Source organism: Thalassophryne amazonica, chromosome 4, assembly GCF_902500255.1.
Source record: "Thalassophryne amazonica chromosome 4, fThaAma1.1, whole genome shotgun sequence".
Taxonomy (NCBI): domain Eukaryota; kingdom Metazoa; phylum Chordata; class Actinopteri; order Batrachoidiformes; family Batrachoididae; genus Thalassophryne; species Thalassophryne amazonica.
The window spans coordinates 42995948-43019963 of NC_047106.1; the positions used below are offsets into that span (position 1 = coordinate 42995948).

A 24016-nucleotide genomic window follows, 5' to 3' on the forward strand; every position below is an offset into this window, starting at 1 on the left:
TTGTTTGGCTTTGCTTTTTATTTGCTTGTAAAAATGTGTTGCATGGAGAAAACTGGTATTTAGCATTTCATCACCTATGATTTTTCACAAAAAAAAAAAATCTAGCTGTGGAGACAAATGTGTACTATCAATGTTTAAGATGGTCCTACAATTTTAACCTCTGCTAATTAAGTTGGAGGAGGTTATGTTTTCACCCCTGTTTGTGAACAGTCTGGAGCCCACAAATTTTCATATATTATGAATTTTTATTTAAGGTTCATATCCTGATAGGCAAGAACTGATTAAATTTTCATGGTCAAAAACAGGAAACATCTTTTAACATTGAATGAATTTTCAAAAATTCATAACTGTCAAAAAAGTTCAAATTTCTTTATTTGAGTGTTATGTAGGATGGTATCCTTTATCAACTGACAAATATTGATGCGGATCTGATCCAGAGTACAGATTTTGTCGTCATTTAACATTGAAAACCCCATTTAATGTATATTTTACATTATATATCAATCAAAAATGCCACAATCACTCATTTTTCTGTTATGGACTCACTGACACCACAAAAATTGGATGGCGGTTCCAATTTTATACCGGTTTCTCTAGCTTCCAGTTATCAGTTGGAAACCAAGTGCCAAAAAGCAACATCTTGTGCATAGCAGAGATGACCAATGTTCTGTGAAAATTGTCTGAAAAAGAAGTCAGAAACCGAAAATGTTTAAACAAAAAACCTCACACCATCACAAAAGAACTTTTATTCAAGTGCATGAACTGAACAGATTCTCCTGACATTTGTTCACATCTCATTTAGCTTATGAAAAGTCACTTCTGACAAGACTTTGACCTTGAAAATTTTTTCCAATGTAAAAATTTTGTGGAATTGGAAATTAGCATTGACAAGATGTTTGCGCTCTACGAGTATGTAGTTATACACAGCAGTTGCTTAACAGCTGAATACAGTGTTCATACTGAAATTGAGGCATTTTTGGTTATAAGAATTTACAGTATACATCATGAATGCATCCAGATATGCTGATTTGTGCCTTAGAATTTTTTAAAGTAAATATAGCAAGTTTTTTTTGTCACAGTTATGCGTTCTTGGAATGGTTTACCAGTATTAATTTTACTGCACCAAGTAATGTACTTTAAAGAATTATGACAAATATGCACAATTTAAGTTTCAGTTGAGTACAGCTATGTCACTTTTTTTCTCATGGTGTGTGCATCTTTGTGTCTACAACTATGTACGTTTATTACAAACTGATAAATGAATCAGGAATTATAACTGACATTTTCCTTGGGCATAAGTGCTCTGCTGTGTATAACAGTTGTGCCCAAGAAAAATTCCTCTGTGGGGACAATAAAATATATTTGATTGACATCTGTGCAAAATGCACAATTTACGGTAGCATGTATAGTTGATGTACACTCAACAAAAATATAAACGCAACACTTTTGGTTTTGCTCCCATTTTGTATGAGATGAACTCAAAGATCTAAAACTTTTTCCACATACACAATATCACCATTTCCCTCAACTATTGTTCACAAACCAGTCGAAATCTGTGATAGTGAGCACTTCTCCTTTGCTGAGATAATCCATACCACCTCACAGGTGTGCCATACCAAGATGCTGATTAGACACCATGATTAGTGCACAGGTGTGCCTTAGACTGTCCACAATAAAAGGCCACTCTGAAAGGTGCAGTTTTGTTTTATTGGGGGGGGATACCAGTCAGTATCTGGTGTGACCACCATCTGCCTCATGCAGTGCAACACATCTCGTTCGCATAGAGTTGATCAAGTTGTCAATTGTGGCCTGTGGAATGTTGGTCCACTCCTCTTCAATGGCTGTGCGAAGTTGCGACGACAAACTGGAGTCACGTCGAGACCCCGATGAGGATGACGAGCATGCAGATGAGCTTCCCTGAGACGGTTTCTGACAGTTTGTGCAGAAATTCTTTGGTTATGCAAACCGATTGTGGCTGGTCTCAGACGATCTTGGAGGTGAACATGCTGAATGTGGAGGTCCTGGGCTGGTGTGGTTACACGTGGTCTGCGGTTGTGAGGCTGGTTGGATGTACTGCCAAATTCTCTGAAACGCCTTTGGAGACGGCTTATGGTAGAGAAATGAACATTCAATACACGAGCAACAGCTCTGGTTGACATTCCTGCTGTCAGCATGCCAATTGCACGCTCCCTCAAATCTTGCAACATCTGTGGCATTGTGCTGTGTGATAAAACTGCACCTTTCAGAGTGGCCTTTTGTTGTGGGCAGTCTAAGGCACACCTGTGCACTAATCATGGTGTCTAATCAACATCTTGGTATGGCACACCTGTGAGGTGGGATGGATTATCTCAGCAAAGGAGAAGTGCTCACTATCACAGATTTAGACTGGTTTGTGAACAATATTTGAGGGAAATGGTGATATTGTGTATGTGGAGAAAGTTTTAGGTCTTTGAGTTCATCTCATACAAAATGGGAGCAAAACCAAAAGTTGCGTTTATATTTTTGTTGAGTATATATAACCCATAGTAAGTGACATCATGACTCAACCACATGGGGTGTACAGCCAGTACATTCTGAGTGCCGGTCCCAAGCCAGTGAAAAAATAATAATAATTGGGCTACTGCTGGACAAAGAAGAAGTAGAGAATTTATCCAGAGGCCGTGCGAGAGGAGGAAAGTTGGAAGGGAGAGCCAAGATTTTGAATGTTGGCAGTATGACTGGTAAAAAGAATTAGCTGATATGATGGAGAGGAGAAAGGCAGGCATGTTGTATGTAAAAGAAATGAAGTTAAGGGAAATAAAGGCAGGAGGATTGGAGGTGGCTTCAAGTTGTATCATTTTGTGGATGGGAGGAGAAATGGTGATGGGATCATTTTAAAAGAAAAATATATTAAGATTGTGCTGGAGCTTAACAAAATGTCTGACGGGGTGATGAGTGTGAAGTTGGAACCTGAAGGGGAGATGATGAATGTCATCAGTGCATTTGCCCCACAGGTAGGTTGTGAGATGAAGAAGGAAGAAAATTTTGGAGTGTGTTAGATAAGATGGTGGAGAGTGTGCTCAAGTGGTGCTCGGAGCAGACTTCAGTGGGCATGTTGGTGAAGGGAACAGAGGTGATGAGGAAGTAATGAGTAGATATAGTATCAAGGAGAGGAAGGGCAGATGATAGTTGACTTTTCAAAAAGAACGGCTGTCATTCTTTAAAAAAAAAGGTGCATAGGATGGCTTATAAGAGTGGAGGAAAGTGCACACAGGTGGACTACATTCTTTGTAGGAGATGAAACCTAAAAGAAATTGGAGACTAAGGTGGTGGCAAGACAGAGTGTAGCTAGACAGCATAGGATGGTGGTTTGTAGGATGACTTTAAAGGTGAAGAAGAGGAAGACATTGAAAGATGAACAAAATCAGATGATGGAAGCTGAAGGAGGAAGAATGCTGTGTGAAATTTAGGGAAGAAGAATTTAGGGACAGTGACACAAACAAGACAGGAGGCAGAGCTGGAGGTGGCAGTGCTGAAAGGACTGGGATTATCTTTATGAGTGATGAGGAGATGGAAATGGTTGATCTACTGTTGCAACCCCTGACGGGAGCACCCAATAGAACAAGAAGAACTGACATCATGACTGACTATCCTCTTTGCAATACAAGTCATGTCAAGGTCATGTTGAAGACTATTCTGCTCCTTGAAAGCCATCCCTTATACAAGCTTTTAGTGAGTGACTTGTGGTGTATCAATGTTCTAATGAACATTTCAGGAGGTCTTTTGTCCCTGCAGAAGTCAGATTTTTTAATGAACACTTGGTTTTTGCTGATTCATTGCAGTAGATCATTCATTCATTTTCTACCACTTATCCGGGTCTGGGTCACAGTGGCAGACCTGCACCAGGACCCAGATTGCAGTAGATCATGTTAGGTATTTATTTATTTATTTATTCCATTGTGTTGTCTGTATTGTGGCATATATGAACTATACAGTGACAATTAAGTTTCCCCTTTGGTATTAATAAAGTTTTTCTAATCTAATATGATATAACATAGTATAATATAATCACAAGTTGAAGGTCAAGGTCAAATCAGAGGTCAGAATTCACTGTCCGCAGTATTATCTTCAAAATGCAAAGAACAATTTCAATCTAACTTAAACTCAGTGGACTGTCCTCTCACAACACAAAACATGTCAAACCCAGGGTAGAAGGTCAAACCAGAGGTAATCTGGCAATATCTTCAAAATGCAATTTCACAATGCAAAGAGCAACTCAGTGTACAATCATCTCTCAGCACAGGTCATAGGTGTAAAAGTTCATAGGTCTAAATTCAAAAATCAAAAGTCATCTCTGAAAATACTTATCAGAAACTACAGATGAGAGATATTGTTTCTGTGTAGACTTCTGCTCTCCAGGGGCAAGCAAATACATATATGACCTCTGATATCAATGACATCAAATGATGTCATCAAGGTCAAAAATTAGCTGGTGGCAGCAAACAGTCATTTGAATGCCTGGTTTTAATATTATTGTTTTATGTAACACTTACATTATTACATCTCCTGTTATTCGCATCAGATTATGTCACTGTGACTTTATTTTGTAACACCTACTACCGAATGAAATATTTTTGAACTGCGTGAACCTTCTCATGGATTTTTAAAACCACTTTATTTGTGTTACTGATGTGAGTTTGTGCAAACCACTGTCCCACAATGTGCACAAGTTTTGATGTAATAATAATAATAATAATAATGTTAATAATAATTAACACATTTTCTTTAATCGCTTACTCCAATCAAGGGTCACGGGGGGGCTGGAGCAGTCATAGGGTCTAATGTGGAGGACATCCTGGACAGGACCCCAGTCTATCGCAGGGCTGCGTATAGAGAGACGAACAAATTTCCACCTAAGACATATGGTAACATAGGGATAAAATCAATACAAATGACACTCTTAGGCTGACAAGTCGTAGTCAAATAATAATTATACATAACAAATAGTGTGGTGAGTCCCTCACAAGATGGCGGAGCAGCGTGTCGACTCCAATTTAAATATAACTGTGTCCCACTGATCTCTATATCCCCGGATGGTCGCCATCTTTCCTCCCAGTGCGGACGGCGGGGCGGAGGGATACCGTCATCATCATCATCGAGGCAGTCGGTTTGTAGGAAGCACCGACAGTCAGCACTGCTGCATTTTTACCTAAAAACTATTTGACACTTTAATTAGCTCGCTACTTTTACCCCTATCTCGAAATGGGTGATCGAGACGATATGGTTTATCAGGCCAAACTTGCCGAGCAGGCAGAGCGATATGACGGTAAGGTTCACTTTCAGAGTGGGACATGCTCATTTTTCCCCCCTTCCGAGTGGTGCTAATCTAGCTAGCTTAAAAGCTAAAGGAATGCCGCGGTTACCACTGCTGTTTGCCAGTTAGCGACCTACCGGCACACCAGCTGGTTGGTGGGCTGATTTAATCACCGTGGCGTGAAAATAAGTGTCGGTGTTGGCAGTAGGTGTGGATGTCTGTTGGAAATAGTTCGGAGGTGGCTAATTAGCAGAGGTGCTATAACAAAATGGCGGAGTAGTGGAGCGTGAGCTGTCAGTCGCCTCCCTCTGCACCAGGCTAGCTTTATTAGCTTCGTGGTTAAATTGCTGCGTGGCCGGCTGTTATGTGCCGCTTCTTGTCGTTTAACCTTTCGGTGAAACCCATCAATAGATCTTGCGTGATCGTGCCAGCCAAATTAAACAAGATTAACTTGGTTGGCGAAGAGTTAACTAGCCGGCTAGCTGGGTTAGCTATCGTTAGTAGCGTGTGGGAGTAGGAAGGCAGCTGTTAGCTTGATCAGGGTGTTCCCCTGCAAAGCAGCAGGCTGGAACCGATCGATCCTTTCTCCACTCACTCTGTCATACCATTACTGGCCGCGCAGAGGCTGTTTTTAGATTGCTGCCTTTGCCACCGGCCATACATTTCCTAGTAATGTTAATGTGATTGTGCCGTGATTCGTGCGGGATTTAAACCACTGATTTCGTGACTTGCCGTGTAAATTGACCATGTCGAAATTCCGTATTGTTATCAACCCAAGCCTATTAAATTGGTCGCTAGTCAATTTTAAGCAGTCATATAATTGTCACATAAAAATAAAAATCATGGAATTTAAAATGAACACAAACTAGTGCTCTAGAACTTTACACTCAGTACATACTAGACCTCTGCTGATGCATCGTTTTTTTAATACCAGTCCAAGTTAAGTATTTGATTATTCTAAAATTTGATTTTCCCCAGAAATACATAGCATAAATGATTTCTTCTTACATTTTGTGTAATTTTTGAAATGTCATAATCACGATATGACGCAATATATTTTGAAATTAAAATTGTTTGTCATGAACAGAATGGGTAAATAAGACTGCTGTATATTTAATTTACAAAGTGGACATTCTTCTGTGACCAAAAGAAGATTTACTCCAGCTATTTCTCCAGAACACGCTGTGACAGGAACATGGAAGAGTGACGCGGGGGTGTCTGGGGTGATGTGTGGGGGTCGGGGAGTTAGGGGAACAGACATTGAGGGGAGGGTTAGAGGAAGTGATAGTGGTGTGGGGGAAGGTGTCTGGGGAGGTTATGGTGAGGGTTGGGGGAAGCAGTGCAGCGGAAAACTGAAAAAATCATTCAAATGGTGATGCAAGCACCAAATTTAGTACAAATACACCTTAGGCTTTACCCTTTTGAAAAGGCAGGTTGTCCACTTAAATTTTCAATACGCAACTAAGTAGGGATCAGTTGGAGAATTACACAGGGGTCAAATTAAAAGATGCTCCAATCATATTGGAAACTACATCATGTTGTTTGTCTGATCACAGAGATTCCAACAAGGCATAGTTTGGACTATCTGTGATTGAATGTTATGGGCTAAAAACAGCAAGAATGATGACAAAGGTCAAATTCAGTTTGTACAGAGGTCAAAAGTTAAGGTTGCTCTATAATTTTGGGAAAAAAGTAATGCAGATTATTGGTTGAGCTAATAGGGTTGTAAAAAGGAATAGTTTGCGTCATGTGTCGTAACATATGTCATAGAATCCAATGGACGTCTACATTGTTTGACCTTTACTTTGCAGACCAAGCATTCAACACTATCAAAACTATTCCATTTATTAATCCTATTAGCTCAACCAATAATTTGCACCACTTTCTACCAAAATTGGAGCACCTTTAACTTTTGACCCCTGGGTCATTCCATATGAAAAGACCAAGGCTTCCAGTTTCATGGTCTCAGAATTGCTCTGTTTTTTTATATTTTGTGGTATGAGGTGTAAGATGAAGATTGCACTTTGTTCCAGTTAAATATCTCCACCCATTCCGATTTTATAGGCTGCTGAAAAAGGGGGCGTGGCAATGTTAACCCTTTGTTATTGGTTTGTAAGCATTTTTAAGAGGCTCTAACTCAAAAACTAAATAAGATATCAATTTGATTTTTTTCAGAATGTATTAACTCTGTCTTAAACTCTCAGAAAAAATGATTTTTACAAACATTAACCCTCCACTGGCCACACAGGATCAGGGTGAAAATTGAAATTTGAATGGTACTGAAGCAAAATCAGCCGAATATAGGCTCAATTTTATCACATACCATTGAAGATAGTGCTTTTGCTTTTAGTTTTCTGGAAAGTACATGCCAGGGGCTTCCAAAGGAAGCGAACTCCAGACTGATGCTGTTGTTTATTTCAGAGCAATGTTAACCCTTTTCAGCCTTGGTTGCCGGGCGAGGCACTTTTGGACCCTCTTTTTCACCTTGTGGGTATCTTCTGATTTTCAAAAACTTTGTATCATCTAAAAGCCCTTGATATGTGCTGCTAGAAAAATTACACACTGATATAAAACAAACACCCCTACACATAGAATTAAAGTCCTCTTTTCAGGGTATATCACCCTTTTTGCATATATTCTAATGTACAGTAATATGTACATAAATGTACATAGGCTTGTCCAAATTTTGTGAATTGAGACCCAAGCAGTGTGTTACTGTTGGAGCAAAGGGGACCCACTCAGGTGATAAAATTATCATGAGTTGATGTCAAAGATGTTCTGTTCAGTGCAGTCAAAAACTTGCATGCTTCACCGATGTGAGCTATGTCCGGGAAATGAGGCACTTGTCTCTTTTCTAGAGGAACGGTTGGCTGTGGCAGGGCTTGAGGAAATTGGATTCAAGAAATGGGTTACCGTTGACAGAACAACTATTGTAGAGCATGTTCTTGATTCAGGCCTACACTGAGAAGTTGGCTTCCATGGTTGATAAACTAACCACCCATCACTTTATTGCTAAGAATCAGGGGGCTTTTCTGGAAAAGCTAAAGACTAACGTGGGGGAAGATGAATGCATCATTCTGCTTGACTTTGCTGAGAATTACTCGTTTGTAGTACAGGATGCAGCACAGGGTTACCACTGGGATAATTCCCAAGCAACCCTGCATCCCTTTACTGTGTACTACAAGATGAATGATTCCCTGCATTGTCGAAGCATATGTGTAATCAGCAATCACTTGCAACACGACACAATTGCAGTTCATTATTTCCTCACTCAGGTTGTGCCCCTGATCAAAACAGGTATCCCGACAACTTTAAGCAAAGCATATTACTTCAGCGATGGGGCAGCCTCCCAATATAAAAATTTCAAGAACTTTTGCAACCTTCTCCATCACAAGGAAGACTTTGGCATGGAAGCAGAATGGCATTTTTTTTTTTGCCACTTCTCATGGAAAGAGTCCTTGCGATGGAATAGGGGGCACAATCAAGCGGGAGGCAGCCAGGCACAGTATGAAAGCAATTGCTTCGGGTTATATTCTTACTCCCCATGACTTATTTGAGTGGGCTCACGCAAATATCAAGGGGGTTGAGACAATTTTTGTTGAGAGCGAGGATGTTCAGAAGCACTCAAAGCAGCAGCTGAAGAGATTTGAAGGGGCTAAGAAAGTTATGGGTACCAGGGATAACCACTGTTTCAGTGTAACTAGGAATGGTACCATTCTCGTCAAACGTTTGTCGGGTGAAGAGGAGGTCGGATTTGAGTGCGATACCCCTATACCTGAGCCTCTAAAACTGGCAGACTGTATCCCTGGTCATTATGTGGCCTGCTTGTATGATGGCCATTGGTGGTTGGCAAATATCATTGAGCAATCTTAAGAGAATGACAATGTCAAAGTTTCATTTATGCACCCAAATGGACCAGCCTCAAACTTCCACTGGCCTCGTAGGGTGGACGAATGCAGGTACCTTTGACTCACATTCTCTTGATGGATACTCCAGACACCACTGGACTTGGAAGGAACTATGTTTTATCTAGTCAAGAAGCTTCCAGAGTGCGGGCATGGTTTGACAGCCTGAAGTTGGCAACAGAGTAGAAGTCAATATTTACAGAGTAGCCTGGCAAAATTGTGGGCTTTTTTGTTCAGAACCAGCAGTACAAGGGTTGATTGTGAATAACAGAATGCATTAGGATGTTAACATAATTAGTTAGTTCAAGGTTTCCATATTTTATATTTAAAAAAAAAATGAAAAAGAGCTGTTGTACATGTATTATTTATGCATTTTAGGTAACTATGCACCATAACTCCTATGTATTGTGTACATTTATGTACATACGACTGTACATTAAAATATATGCAAAAAGTGGGATATACCCTGAAAAGAGGGCTTTAATTCTATGTGTAGGGGTGTTTGTTTTATATCAGTGGGTAATTTTTCTAGAAGCACATATCAAGAGCTTTTAGATGATACATAGTTTTTGAAAATCAGAAGATACCCACATGGTGAAAAAGGGGTCCAAAAGTGCCCCACCCGGCAACCAACATTGCTCTGAAATAAATAACAGCATCAGTCTGGAGTTCACTTCCTTTGGAAGCCCCTGGCATGTGCTTTCCAGAAAACTAAAAGCAAAGCACTATCTTCAGTGGTATGTGAGAAATTGAGCCTATATTCGGCTGATTTTGCTTCAGTACCGTTCAAATTTCAATTTTCACCCTGATCCTGTGTGGCCAGTGGAGGGTTAATGTTTGTAAAAATAATTTTTTTCTGAGAGTTTAAGACAGAGTTAATACATTGTGAAAAAATCAAATTGATATCTTGTTTAGTTTTTGAGTTAGAGCCTCTTAAAAATGCTTACAAACCAATAACGAAGGGTTAACGTTGCCACGCCCCCTTTTTCAACAGCCTATAAAATCGGAATAGGTGGAGATATTTAACTGGAACGAAGTGCAAGCTTCATCTTACACCTCATACCACAAAATATAAAAAAAACAGAGCAATTCTGAGACCATGAAACTGGAAGATGTTCTCAATTTGGCTCATTTCATATGGAATGACCCCCCTGTACAAACTGAAATTGACCTTTCTCACCGTTTTTGCTATTTTTTACCCCATAACTCTATAGAATTCAGTTATAGAAGGCCCAAAATATACCTTTTTGAAATTATGATCAAACAAATAATACGGAATACTTTTCAGTATGATTGGAGCATTTTTAAATTTAACCCCTGTGTAATTCTTCAATTGACCCCTACCTGGTTGCTTATTGAAAATTCAAGTGGACAAAAGAGTGATGTTTAAGGAGTATTTGTGCCAAATTTGTTTTTTGCGTCATCATTTGAATAATTCCTCTGTAAATATTCTCATATCTGCTGCACTAAAGGGAGAGTTTTGGGGAAAGGGGTAGGGTTAGAAATAACAAAATAAAAAAAAAACTGCGTCAGGAAACCATTAAAAACCCAGTGACCCGCTACAGTGGGTCACGTGATGATGTCATTGTGCTCAACCAATTGCAACGTGTCCTGGTCTTCTTCCAGTCACAGAAGAATCTCCACTGCCTTAAAATTAATGTGACCTAAGTCTTGTAATGGAAGTAATTGTAAAAGCACTGTCATTTTGTATCATATAAGTATTATCACAAAAGATTACATTAAACGTGCCTACGGACTACAACATTAATTTGCTACTTAACTAGTGAATAAGACTGTCTGTACTAGGGGTGTGGCCGATTGGATCCAGTATCGGTATTGGGTTCCAATACCAAGGTAATACAAGCATCGGAAAATACCTATCCAACCTGCGGTGTTTTCCGATACCAGAGAGAAACCACATCTGTGAAACCTCTTAACCGCTGCTTGCTCTCTGCTCTGTTTACTCTCAGCGAGGGGAGAGGGGGAGGTTCCTGAGCTGAAGCCAAGCTGTTTCTTCCGCGCACCGTAGCAGAGAGCCACAGGTAGCGGCAAAGTTAGCCAGGTAGCAGCTGTTGGGTTCAAATTGTCTGTGCCGCCGAGGACGGATTTTCTGAAAAAATAAATAGATAAAAATGTGTGCTGAAAAAAAAAAAATAGCTGCTTTGGCATCCCAAGGCTGTGAAACAGCAGCTTAGAGCACGAGCAGAGTTTGTTCCTGTACGCCGAATGTGAAAAAAACTCCAGCAGAATCCTTCAGTATTAATCCACGGTCCCTCGAGTGAGCCTCGCTGACTATACATTCACAATTTTATGGTTTATTTTACAGTTTAAAGGCTTTGTTTCCAAAAAGTTCCATGTTTGCTGGGAGAGAGAGATTTTTATTTTTTTTCACTTGCTTTGACAGTGTAAACGTATGTTTCAATTGAAATTGAATTGAGAGACAGAGGGAGAGAGAGGACTTAATTTTTACTGTTACACTTGCTTTGACAATGTAAACATATGTTTCCTGTGTCAGTAAAGCTCCATTGAAAAGGAGAGGGAGAGCGAGACAGAGAGGATCGTACTATAAATCGTACTATAGATGTTCCGTGCAGTTTGTGAAAGTAGACAAACTAGAAGAGTTTGCTGTCTTGAGCACCATTTTGGGGACAGTGCTGTGCACTAATGTATTTAAACTGATATCTCAGGTATCCAGCATCCTTGCAAATTTCTTTCAATTGATTTGTTTCACATTTAATCTCCTCCTCCCCCTCAAAATATGTAATAAGCCTGGAAATTTGAACAATACTTCCACATGTGGACAATGTTCTCTGCTCACTTCTGGAAGTCTTGCACAGTACCGGTGTCAGAAAAATAATGACTGGATTCACATTATTATTGAAATTTTAGTTGTGTAACTTCCATTGATCAACTTTCCAATACTGAAACAAACATAGCCCCCCCCCCCCCCCCCCGCACATCCTGCATGATGGATACTGTGAGAAGCCAGCCAGGTTGGGCCTGCAATGTCATCTATGGGAGCAGAGGTCATAGTCGAAATTTATATCTGTTTCAGATGTTAATATGATGAATAAGAAAATTGATAGAGCTCCAGTTAATAAAAGAGCATAACTGTTTCTGTGAAGACAACTGGAAATTTGATTATAAATATTCTGGAGCGCTGTCATTGTAAATATTACAGGTGATCAAATTTTAGCTGTTTAATCAAAGGCTAGCATACCAGTTCTTCAACTCCAATATGGTGGGAGAGGTTTAATATCAATCTGATAGTCATGTTCTGAAAAAAGACTGAATTTATTCTCAGAATGTTGACATTGCTGTATTTTGCCAAATCCAGTAGGTGCTGCTGTAGGATTAAGAAAAGCGTTTAAAGCCTCGACACATGGTTCTACTAGAAAAATGTTTTGAGCAGGCCTCCGTTTCATAACTGCTCAAAGAAGGAAAAGGTCCAACTTCCTTTACTTCTTATAGACCTATTAGCCTCCTTAATGTGGATGTAAACATTATGGCCAAACTGTTAGCGTCCTGTATAGACGGAATCCCTTCTATTATATGAAATGAACAGACTGGTTTTTATCAAAGGAAGGCATTCCTTTTTTAATATATGTATCCTTTTAAATATACTGCACAACAAACACTGTAGTAATCTCCCTGAAGTGGTAATGTCATTGGATGCTGAAAGTATTTGATAGTGGAATAGGAGTACCTTTTTGCAGTTGTGAAAAAATGTGGCTTTGGCAATACATGTATTAAATAGATTACTCTCTTGTAGCCCCCCCCCCCCCCCCCCCCCCCCCCACCAGCTTCTGTCTGTACTAATAATGTCAAATTTGACTATTTTACTCTGTCACATGGTACACGTGAAGGTTGGCCCCTCTCCCCTTTTTGCTTTAGCAACAGAGCCACTCTCAGTAAGTCTCAGAACCTCTTCCTTTTTCCAGGGTGTGCCTTGTGGGAGTACAGAACATAGGGTTGCTCTGTATGCAGATGATTTACTTTTAAATGTCACAAATCCAATGAGTCATTTAACATCTTTTATGGCAGCACTCCAAAATGTTGGAAATATTTGCTGTTTTGGCAGTTTGGTAAAATAATTTCCTTCAGGATAAATAATGTTCTTTCTTTTTGAGATCAGAGTAAATCTGTTGAGAAAATTGGGGGGAGGGGGATGTGCAGCGTGGCCATCCTTGTAAGTTAAACCTTTCCTCATATGCACGGGAACTAGAATACCATTGCTGAAACTGCAAGCTAAAATGCGCGGTCATTGGTTTTACTTTTTCTACAAGAGCAAACTTTCAGCCAGTCAGAATCTGTGTAATATCGAAAGTCACTGAAAGTACCCAGATGTGGACATTTTGATTTTGTGCAAATTTTGGTCTGTCAAGTTGCGCCTTTAACATGGCCAAAATTATCGAGAGAGGATGAAGACAGCGTTAAAAAGATCGGTAGTGGCGTAAAAAAATTCATTTAAGCGGACATAGTTGGAGTCGGAGGTGGATGTGTACGGAACAAAGGCATGACTCGGTGAATTCGTCCACAATGTTGAGCTCCCGATGAAACCCGCTGCACGCTATGTTTGGATTTCGTCAACAAAACCTTGGAAGAACATTGCAAGATGAAGAAACGTCACTGAAGTGAATATTAAACTGACTAATCATGTGCTGCCCGGGTCCAGGAGAGCGCAGACGAGGCACAGGCAGCCCCAAAGCCCACTCCACTTGTACTGGCCAGTGACCGAACAGGCAATGCTCAGATGCGTGTCCAGTAACTCTATTCATGCAATTAAAATGTTTACAGTCAATGAAATTTTAAGTGTGGCACAATTATTTATACTGTACAGGTACTGAAGTGAAATTCAGGGCTGCTAAACCAGTGTTTGTATACGGATTTTTGTCAGAATTTTTCATGTTCTGTTTATTTCATCATATAAAACCACTAAGTTGGGGGGGGGGGGGGGGAATATATATATATATATATATATATATATATATATATATATATATATATATATATATATATATACACGAGGTCTATTAGATAATAAACCGACCCTTTTATTTATTTTATAACTATATGGATTTGAATGACATGCGATTACACCAATCATGCTTGAACCCTCGTGCGCATGCGTGAGTTTTTCACGCGTGTCGGTGACGTCATTTCCCTGTGGACAGGCCTTGAGTGAAATGTGGTCCCGCCCTCTCTGCTGAATTCCTTTGTTTCACACGCTGCTCGAGACGGCGCGCGTTGCTTTATCAAAATTTTTTCTGGACCTGTGAGGAATATCCGAGTGGACACTATTCGAGAAATTAAGCTGGTTTTCGGTGAAAAGTTTAACGGCTGATGAGAGATTATGGGGTGTTTCTGTCGGTGTAAGGACTTCCCACGGAGTGGGACGTCGTGCAGCGCTTCCAGGCGCCGTCATCGGCCTGTTTCAACCTGAAAACATCCTAATTTAAGGCTTAATTCGCCCAGGACATCGTGAGAGAACAGAAGATTCAGAAGAGGCCGGCATGAGGACTTTATGCGGACATTCCACTGTTTAAGGACATTTTTTTAATGAAAGACGTGTGCGCAAATTTGCCGAGTCGTTTCCGTGACGACTTGGCAAATCTGTGTGCGCCGCGACAGGAAAAACACCATGTTGAAAACCATTTGTAAAATTCAGGCGGCTTTTGATGGCTTTCAACAAGTGAGTAACTGAGAAATTGTTTAACAGCTTGGGCATGTTCCAACTTGCCCGTTAAGGTTTCCAACAGAGGTGTTTTTCCAGTCGCGACCCCCCGCGGTCGGGTCCGGCCCGACATGCGACTCTGCCCGCACGTTCTTTCATTATAAAATGTCCGTTAACAATGGAATGTCCGAATAAACTCCTCATGCTGACTTCTTCTGAAAGTTCTCTGACAACTTACTGGGTCAACAGCGCCTGAAATGTGGAAGTTTTCAACTTGAAACGGCGAGACGCTGCCGCCTCGAAGCGCAGATCGCCGTCAGGTGCTGTGGGCCGTCCTTACAGCGACACTACCAGACCAAAATCTTTCATCAGCTGTTAAAACTTTTACCGAAAACCAGCTGAATTTATCGAATGGTGTCCACTCAGTTGTGCCTTACAGTTTTGAAAAAATTTTGATCAAACAAAGCAGCAGTCTCTGAGCCATTCCTAAACAATGAAAAAATCGACGAGAGGGTGGGCCACTCCTCACTCAGACTGCCCACAGGCGAATGACGTAACCGACAGGCGTGAAAAAACTCTCGCATGCCCACGAAGGTTCAAGCATGTCTGATGTAATCACACGTGATTCAAATTCATATGGTTTTTGAAAAAATAATAAGGTCGGATACTTTTCTAATAGACCTCGTACACAGTGAGGAAAATAAGTATTTGAGCACCCTGCGATTTTACAAGTTCTCCCACTTAGAAATCATGGAGGGGTCTGAAATTTTCATCATAGGTGCATGTCCACTGTGAGAGACATAATCTAAAAAAAAAAAAAAAATCTGGAAATCACAATGTATGATTTTTTTAAAATTTATTTGTATGTTACTGCTGCAAATAAATATTTGAACACCTGTGAAAATCAATGTTAATATTTGGTACAGTAGCCTTTGTTTGCAATTACAGAGGTCAAACATTTCCTGTATCTTTTCACCAGGTTTGCACACACTGCAGCAGGGATTTTGGTCCACTCCTCCATACAGATCTTCTCCAAATCTTTCAGGTTTGGAGTTTCAGCTCCCTCCAAAGATTTTCTATTGCGTTCAGGTCTGGAGACTGGCCAGGCCACTCCAGGACCTTGAAATGGTTCTTACGGAGCCCCTCCTTAGTTGCCCTAGCTGTGTGTTTGGGGTCACTGTCATGCTGGAAGACCCAGCCATGACCCATCTTGAATGCTCTTACTGAGGGAAGGAGGTTGTTTGCCAAAATCTCGCAGTACATGACCCCATCCATCCTCCCTTCAATACGTTGCAATCGTCCTGTCCCCTTTGCAGAAGAGTACCCCCAGAGTATGATGTTTCCATCCCCATGCTTCATGGTTGGGATGGTTTTCTTGGGGTTGTTCTCATCCTCTAAACATGGTAAGTGGAGTTGATTCCAAAAAGCTCTATTCTGGTCTCATCTGACCACATGACCTTCTCCCATGCCTCCTCTGGATCATCCAGATGGTCACTGGTGAACTTCAAATGGGCCTGGACATGTGCTGGCTTGAGCAGGGGGACCTTGCTGCCCTGCAGGATTTTAAACCATGACAGCATCATGTTACTAATGTAATCTTTGTGACTGTGGTCCCAGCTCTCTTCAGGTCTTTGACCAGGTCCTCCTGTTTAGTTCTGAGCTTTCTCAGAATCATCCTTACCCCACAAAGTGAGATCTTGCATGGAAACCCAGACAGAGGGAGATTGACAGTCATCTTGTATTTCTTCCACTTTCTAATAAATAATCATAACAGTTGTTGTCTTCTACCAAGCTGCTTGCCTGTTGTCCTGTAGTCCATCCCAGCCTTGTGCAGGTCTACAGTTTTGTCCCTGTGTCCTTAGACAGCTCTTTGGTCTTGGCTGTGGTGGACAGGTTGGAGTGTGAATGACTGTGTGTGTGAACAGGTGTCTTTTATACAGGTAACAAGTTTAAACAGTTGCAATTAATACAGGTAAAGAGTGCAGAATAAGAGGGCTTCTTAAAGAAAAATGAACAGGTCTGTGTGAGCCAGAATTCTTGCTGGTTGGTAGGTGTTCAAAAATTTATTTGCAGCAGTAACATACAAATAAATTATTTAAAAAAATTTTTTTTTTTTTTTTTAGATTGTCTCTCACAGTGGATGTGCACCTAAGATGAAAATTTCAGACCCCTCCATGATTTCTAAGTGGGAGAACTTGCAAAATTGCAGGGTGTTCAAATACTTATTTTCCTCACTGTGTATATGTATATATGTGTATATGTAAAACCCAGTAAGTATGGGGAAATGCACAGACTTTCATCAATAAAATGTAAACAGTTTGTTCAAATTCTTTCATATTTTGCACACTGATGGTCCCCTTGACAGCCAAGTACATGTTGGGGTCAACTAAAAATGTATGGTTTTGGAGATACTGGGTTTTGCATCTGAAGTGTGTGTGTGTGTGTACACATAAAATGGCTTTATTTTGACACCAAACATGCTTTTCTCAAAATGTGACACTGGAGAAAAACAAACCAACCCCTCTTCTTCTGTGGCGTATAACGGCAGCCGACATCCTTATTGTTGCATTACTGCCACCTTATGCATCAGTCCATTATAGCAGTACGAAATGCTCTCTGAGTCCAGTGCCTTTCAAGTATTTAAAAAGCCAACACTTCCCCCTCTCAGTTGACCTTATGGCTAAAATACTCCACAGAAACATCTTTCAGGCCTTAAAATTGATTTCCTTCAGTTTTTACTCCTTTAATAGATGAACCATTCAAAAATGATGAGATCCGCCCGCATCAATTTTATTTTTTGTTTTGGCGAATTTCATAGACTTCGGTACATCTATAGCACAGGATGTGGGCTTTTTAATGTTACTATTTAATTACTAATTGAGGTGCACCGATCGATCGGCCACCGATCATTATTGACCGATCATGCCTTGATCGGTTTGATCGGTGAACGGCAAAATGCGCCGATCAAAAGGACCGATCACAACAGTGCAGGCACTAGCGAAGGGAGCGCTTGGTGTGTTTGTCAGGAAAATGATCATTTCTCTACATTGATTACAGACCCTGCAGCGGGTCCGTGATCAACTTTTCTGCAGTGCGGCTTTGCTCTAAACCTTGAACCAATCGAACCAGTGGTTCGCAGATTGAAGCAATGCTTCGAGCCTGTTGCTTCTTTTATACTTTTTTTCTTTTGCTTAATTTTCCCCCGCTAAAACCCTAAAGAGCATACGTTTGTGAGTATTATTTACCTTTTCTATGTTAAACTGACCTGTTATGGTCTTCTGAAACAGTTGATGTATTTTATAACTTAAAAACTGGAGCGATGCTAACGCGTTAGCATGTCTATGGCATTTTCAGTGTTAAAAGTTACCATTACGCATTTGCAGCTGTCATCACGTTCGGGTGCATTTGTTTTCAAATTGTAATATTTCTTAAATTTATTTTTGTTTATATATTAATTTATTATTATTTTGGGCATGATCCAAATATGTACTTGATCGGTATCGGCCGATCAAAATTTCGGTCGGCCTAAGAAATCCTGATCGGTGCACCTCTACTAATTGGTGTGTGTGTGTGTTGGGCTGTGGGGTTTTCCTGGTGACTGGCATTAGAAGTTGGGTTGCAAACTCACATGGTGTGATTTAGGAATTTATTATCGGACAGTAATTTGTAAGCATACATTTTACGTAGAAATATTAATAAAGTCACTGTTTTATACCACAAATGTTTTGCTAGGTTTTAATGTCTTAATGATTTGCACATTTGGTACTTAAGCGTTTTCCATAATCCCCTTGCACTTCCCAGGATGCACCGCGGCGCCAGCAAAGTTCTGCCGTCTCACAGCGCAACAATGGCAAAGCAAGGATGTGGATGGTGTAGATTTAGCAAGTTCACGGGTGATTATGATGATGGTACATTTTCCCAAGTTGAAAGTGTTATCAAGAGGAGGTGTAGCACGTGTGATGGACTTCTGCTGTGCCCCGATGTTGTCTTATTGTCCATGTTTCAGGAGGTGTGTTTACACTGAGTGCTAACCTCCTGACACTGGAACTCTGTTGAAACCGACCTTTCGCATGAGTCACGGACCGCGAGACGGTGCGAGATTCACAACTGCGAAACAATAAATACTCGCGTGAAGTTCCAGTGTATTTCAGGTCTCATTGCAGGTTAAGAAAAGACATTTGAAGAATAGTTTTGGCAAATTCAGTGATATCTGTCTAATGGTATAGCATTTGGGCAGATATTACTGAAAGAAGGTCTACATAGCCGGATTGTTTTATTATAGTAAAGCCCTGGTCCCACTGAATAATGAAGGATGAATAATGAGCTACGTAGCATGTTTTTTTTGGGGGGGGAGTCCAGTTATTCAAGACATTAGCGGACATTAAGGGACGAACACAAAGTTAAATGTTGGATCACCTTGTCAAAATGACTGAGCCGCGGAAGAAATAAAGCCAGCGAGAAGAAGTGCAGAGGGACTGTCCAGGAACCTGTGGTTCGGTTCTACCTGGTCTGTGGATATTTTGTTTTTTTTGGGGGGGGGGGACGATCCACAGAGTTGGGGGTGTATATAATTAAAGCAACCACCTCATTGGTATAAGGTCAGCTTTTCAAAGATTGGCTGGATTAATATAGTGAAAATGAACGTTTCACCCAAGTTTTTATACAATCCCAATTCCAATGAAGTTGGGATGTTGTGTGAAATGTAAATAAAAACAGAATACACTGATTTGCAAATCCTCTTCAACCTATATTCAATTGAATACACCACAAAGACAAGATATTTAAATTTCAAACTGATAGAGGTTTTTGGTTTTGTGCAAATATTTGCTCATTTTGAGATGGATGCCTGCAACACATTTCAAAAAAAGCTGGGACAGGCGCAACAAACGACTGGGAAAGTTGATGAATGCTCAGAGAACACCTGTTTGGAACATTCCACAGGTGAACAGGTTAATTGGAAACAGGTGAGTGTCATGACTGGGTATAAAAGACTCAGCTGTTCACAAGCAAAGATGGGGTGAGGATCACCACTTTGTGAACAACTGTGTGGAAAAAAAAAATAGTCCAAAAGTTTAAGAACAGTGTTTCTCAATGTTCAATTCCAAGAATTTAGGGATTCCATCATCTACAGTCCATAATATAATCAGAAGATTCAGAGAATCTGGAGAACTTTATACACGTAAGCAAAAAGGCTGGAAAAAAAAAGGCCGTGACCTTTTATCCCTCAGGCGGCACTGCATTAAAAACCAACATCGTTGTGTAAAGGCTCTTACCATGTGGGCTCAGGAACACTTCAGAAAACCATTGCCAGTTAACGCGGTTCCTCACTACATCTACAAGTGCAAGTTAACTCTACTATGCAAAGCGAAAGCCATGCATCAACAACATCCAGAAACGCCGCCCCCTTCTCTGGGCCCAAGCTCATTTGAAATGGACAGATGCAAAGTGGAAACGTGTGCTGTGGTCTGTTGAGTCCACATTTCAAACTGTTTTTTGGAAATCATGGACATCGTGTCCTCCAGACAAGAGGAAAAAGACCATCCAGATTGTTACAGCGCAAAATTCAAAAGCCAGCACCTGTGATGGTATGGTGTTAGTGCCGATGGCATGGGCAGCTTCATTGATTGATGGCACAATCTTTTTTTAAATTTATCGATCAAGTGATTTCCTCATTTATATGGAAAGGTAAACTATTATTACAAAAATAATTTACCTAATTTGATGTTTTATTACAGAGCAGCTAACATTCAAAAATGCATCTACCTGTTAAAGGATCCTCATACAACTTGGTGTCAGTTAGAAACTCAGTTGTTTATTTACTTTTCTCCCAGCCTTATTATTTTCTTCTCTCCCTGTGTCCCTGTCTCAGCACACAGATAATCCTATTGTCCTTGCCTCTCTTAAAATTTGGTATCAGCTTTGACTTCACTTCAGATGTGTTTCTGCTCTTGGGCCTTTTCTGTAATAATCACCTCTGTCTTCCTTCCTTCTTAGATGCTGCATTTCATCTATGGTATAGGTATTAAACTGATTCCAGAAAGGGCCAAGAGGGTGTAGGTTTTCTTTGTAACCACCAACTCCACCAGGTGATTTCACTGATTAACATCAATTTGAGCAGATGGGATGATGAATTCATCAATGAAATCACCTGGTGGAGTTGGTGGTTACAAAGAGAACCTGCACCCTCTTGGCCCTTTCTGGAATCAATTTGACATCTATGAACTATGGGGTAAGAAGGGCATTAAATGTTTCCTTCTTTTTTTTTTTTAAGGATAATACCTTTAATTTTACTCATATGTCTTCCTTGTATGGCTTGTCTTCATCTCATTTATTTTATTTAAAATAAATAAATGACCCGCGCACTGCCTGATTGTGCGGGTTAAGTGCATATCAAGTCATGCCGTCTCTTATCATCCAGCCAGCTGGACTCAAGTTTGAATATGGGGTCTGGAAATGATTTGCCATCATCATCTTTTAAAAGGGCAGCGTAATCTGTCGCTCTTCTGTGATACAAAAGAGTGTCACATTCCGCCTGTGTTCATTATACATTGATCCAAAACACAGGCACATGTGCCTATAAGCCTAATACGAGGTCTGTTAGAAAAGTATCCGACCTTTTTATTTTTTGCAAAAACCATGTGGATTTGAATCACGTGTGATTGCATCAGCCAAGCTTGAACCTTCGTGTGCATGCGTGAGTTTTTTCACGTCTATCGTTTGCGTCATTCGCCTGTGAGCAGGCTTTGTGTGAGCAGTGGTCCACCCCTCTCGTCAGATTTTTATTGCAAATAAAATGTCTGAACGATTTGGAGCTTTGCTGCATCAATTTTTTTTCCAGAAACTGTAAGAGACCTCCAGGTGGATACCATTCGGAAAATTCAGATGGCTTCCAGGGACGATTTTATGGGGATTACACAGATTAAGGAGTGCAAATGACGCAACCAACAGGCGTGAAAAAACTCGCGCATGCGCACGAAGGTTCAAGCTTGGCTGATGCAATCACACGTGATTCAAATTCATATGGTTTTTGCAAAAAATAAAAAGGTCGGATACTTTTCTAACAGACCTCGTAAATGACCAGGCAGTTGCTTCATGATTATTTACACCATTCAGCTGCTATTCACCAACCAGATCCATGATTAACTTTATTTTATTCTACACCAATAATTTATTTTCCACACTCAGAAATACGAACGTAGTGCACAAGATTTATAGAAGTCTGCAAAGTGAAATGGTGCACAGCTAATTCTTTGTTTACGATTGGACACTGCCTGGGTTGGCAATGGGTCGAGTCAGACAAAACCTGAATTTTCAGTTCGTGTGCAGCATAAGCTTCAGTTTTTCTTTTTTGGACACCAATACCACGTTTTCACACAAAATCTTTCAAGGAATCAACACTCCAACGGGAAAAATGATCAAAGTCTCTGTTACTCTCGCTGCCGACACAGTCAGTCATGATGCCTTGAGACTCTAGCTCTGACCTCGCGCGTCAGGCCTGGAAGCGAGCGAGTGTGTGAAAAGGCTTATTCGTACGTCATCACCTTGTGCAAGACTTTCTTTAATTCAATTTAATGTAGTTCACAGGCTGTATTTTTTCAAAGTCCAAATTATCCTAAATTTATCCCAATTTTTCTGATCTTTGTAATAGATGTAACTCCTGTCCCTGTGATTTAAGTCATGTTTTTTTTTGTTTGTTTGTTTTTTGCCCCAAAATTTATTCATATTGGATTTTGTATTTTGATGTTATTTCTCACGTTCTTGGAGTCAGACTGGAGCCTTGTCTGCTGATCGTTATTTTTGGAGTTCTGGAGTCCCCACTGTGTCCTTTACTAACTTGCAGGTGGATGTACTTGCCTTTACTTTATTGCTAGCGTGACACAGAATATTACTGTCTTGGAAAGCTCCACGTCCCCCATCCATTTCTTTATGGTTGAAAGATCTTTTTTTGTTGTTGTTGTTTTTGCCCCCCACTTGGTTAAAAATCAAGTTTCGACTCAGAGGGAGGGCTGGTGGTTTTCTAAAACTGGCAACCTTGTATTGCTTATCTTGGATCAGTGGAAACTTTTGAACCTGATTGAACTGATTGTCATTGGTGTGTGTGTATTGTTGTTATTTCATAGGGCCGATGGTTAGTCTATTGAGATTATGTTTATGAATGTTCAGGTTCTTGCACGTATGTGACTTTAGTTTAATTCTGCTTGCACTTTTCAAAATATGCTAGTGTTTTGTCTCTTGCTGAAAAAAAATGTGATAAACAAATGTTTAAAAAAAGTTTAGTATAGTCTTCCCTGTCTTCCTCAACTACTTGATGTGCTCAGCCACTTAGGAGTTTTTCTTCTGTAAGGTGATTTTGAAAGATGACCACTTTATTTATTTCTTTATTCATTCTGTTTTTTAAAAGTTCTTATTCATTCAGTATTCAGGCTGTTTTGTTCAGATTGTGTATCAGGGTTTGCATTCTTTTAACGTGTTAGATCTGACACATTTGCTTTTAGAATGAAGTGCCTTGTGGCATGTTGCAGAGGTTTTACAGTTTTAGAGATGGGCATGTAATATTTCAGTAACTCTATTCTTCTTGGGCTTCACATTACCTTTTGTGCAAGTCTGTGCAAATAGCTATTGAAATTATCTTGACAACCCTCAAATTATTTTTGCTTGTTATATTTTGTTGCATGGTTAACTGATTAGCGTTTAAAGCAAGTTTTCACCACAAGACCACATCAGCTGACCTTATTGGCATAAGTTTACATACAGCTTTGCAAAAACAGTTGAAACTCTGTTCTACCATTCATATTCAGTTTTAACAAACAATAGGTCTTAAGTCAGATAGGATCTCTACTTTAAATCCATATAATTATTTTTACATAATTATTGTATGGCCTTGCCTTACAATATAAAGCGCCTTGGGGCAACTGTTTGTTGTGATTTGGCGCTATATAAAAAAATTGATTGATTGATTGATAATTATTTAAAAATAAATTACAAGGTGGACAGAAATAGGTGTGTTTTTTTATTCATTCATGTCATATTTCTAGTGGTCAGCAGTTTACTACACCAATGTGAAAGACTGAACAGCAAATAAAGATCTAGGAATTGTTTGAATAATTTGGAAAAGCATTTGAGGTTATTTGGGAGATCTTTGTA

At 40.0% G+C, this 24016-nt stretch overlaps 1 protein-coding gene across 1 annotated transcript in view; it reads left to right on the forward strand.

The window, feature by feature from the left end:
• The first annotated feature begins 5096 nt into the window (after positions 1 to 5096).
• Positions 5097 to 24016, forward strand: part of ywhae1 (tyrosine 3-monooxygenase/tryptophan 5-monooxygenase activation protein, epsilon polypeptide 1) — a 54270-nt gene continuing 35350 nt past the window's right edge. Inside the window, 1 exon segment of the mRNA XM_034167781.1 lies at positions 5097 to 5305. Within this exon segment, the coding sequence (XP_034023672.1) occupies positions 5242 to 5305 (64 nt within the window). The 5' untranslated portion in view covers positions 5097 to 5241.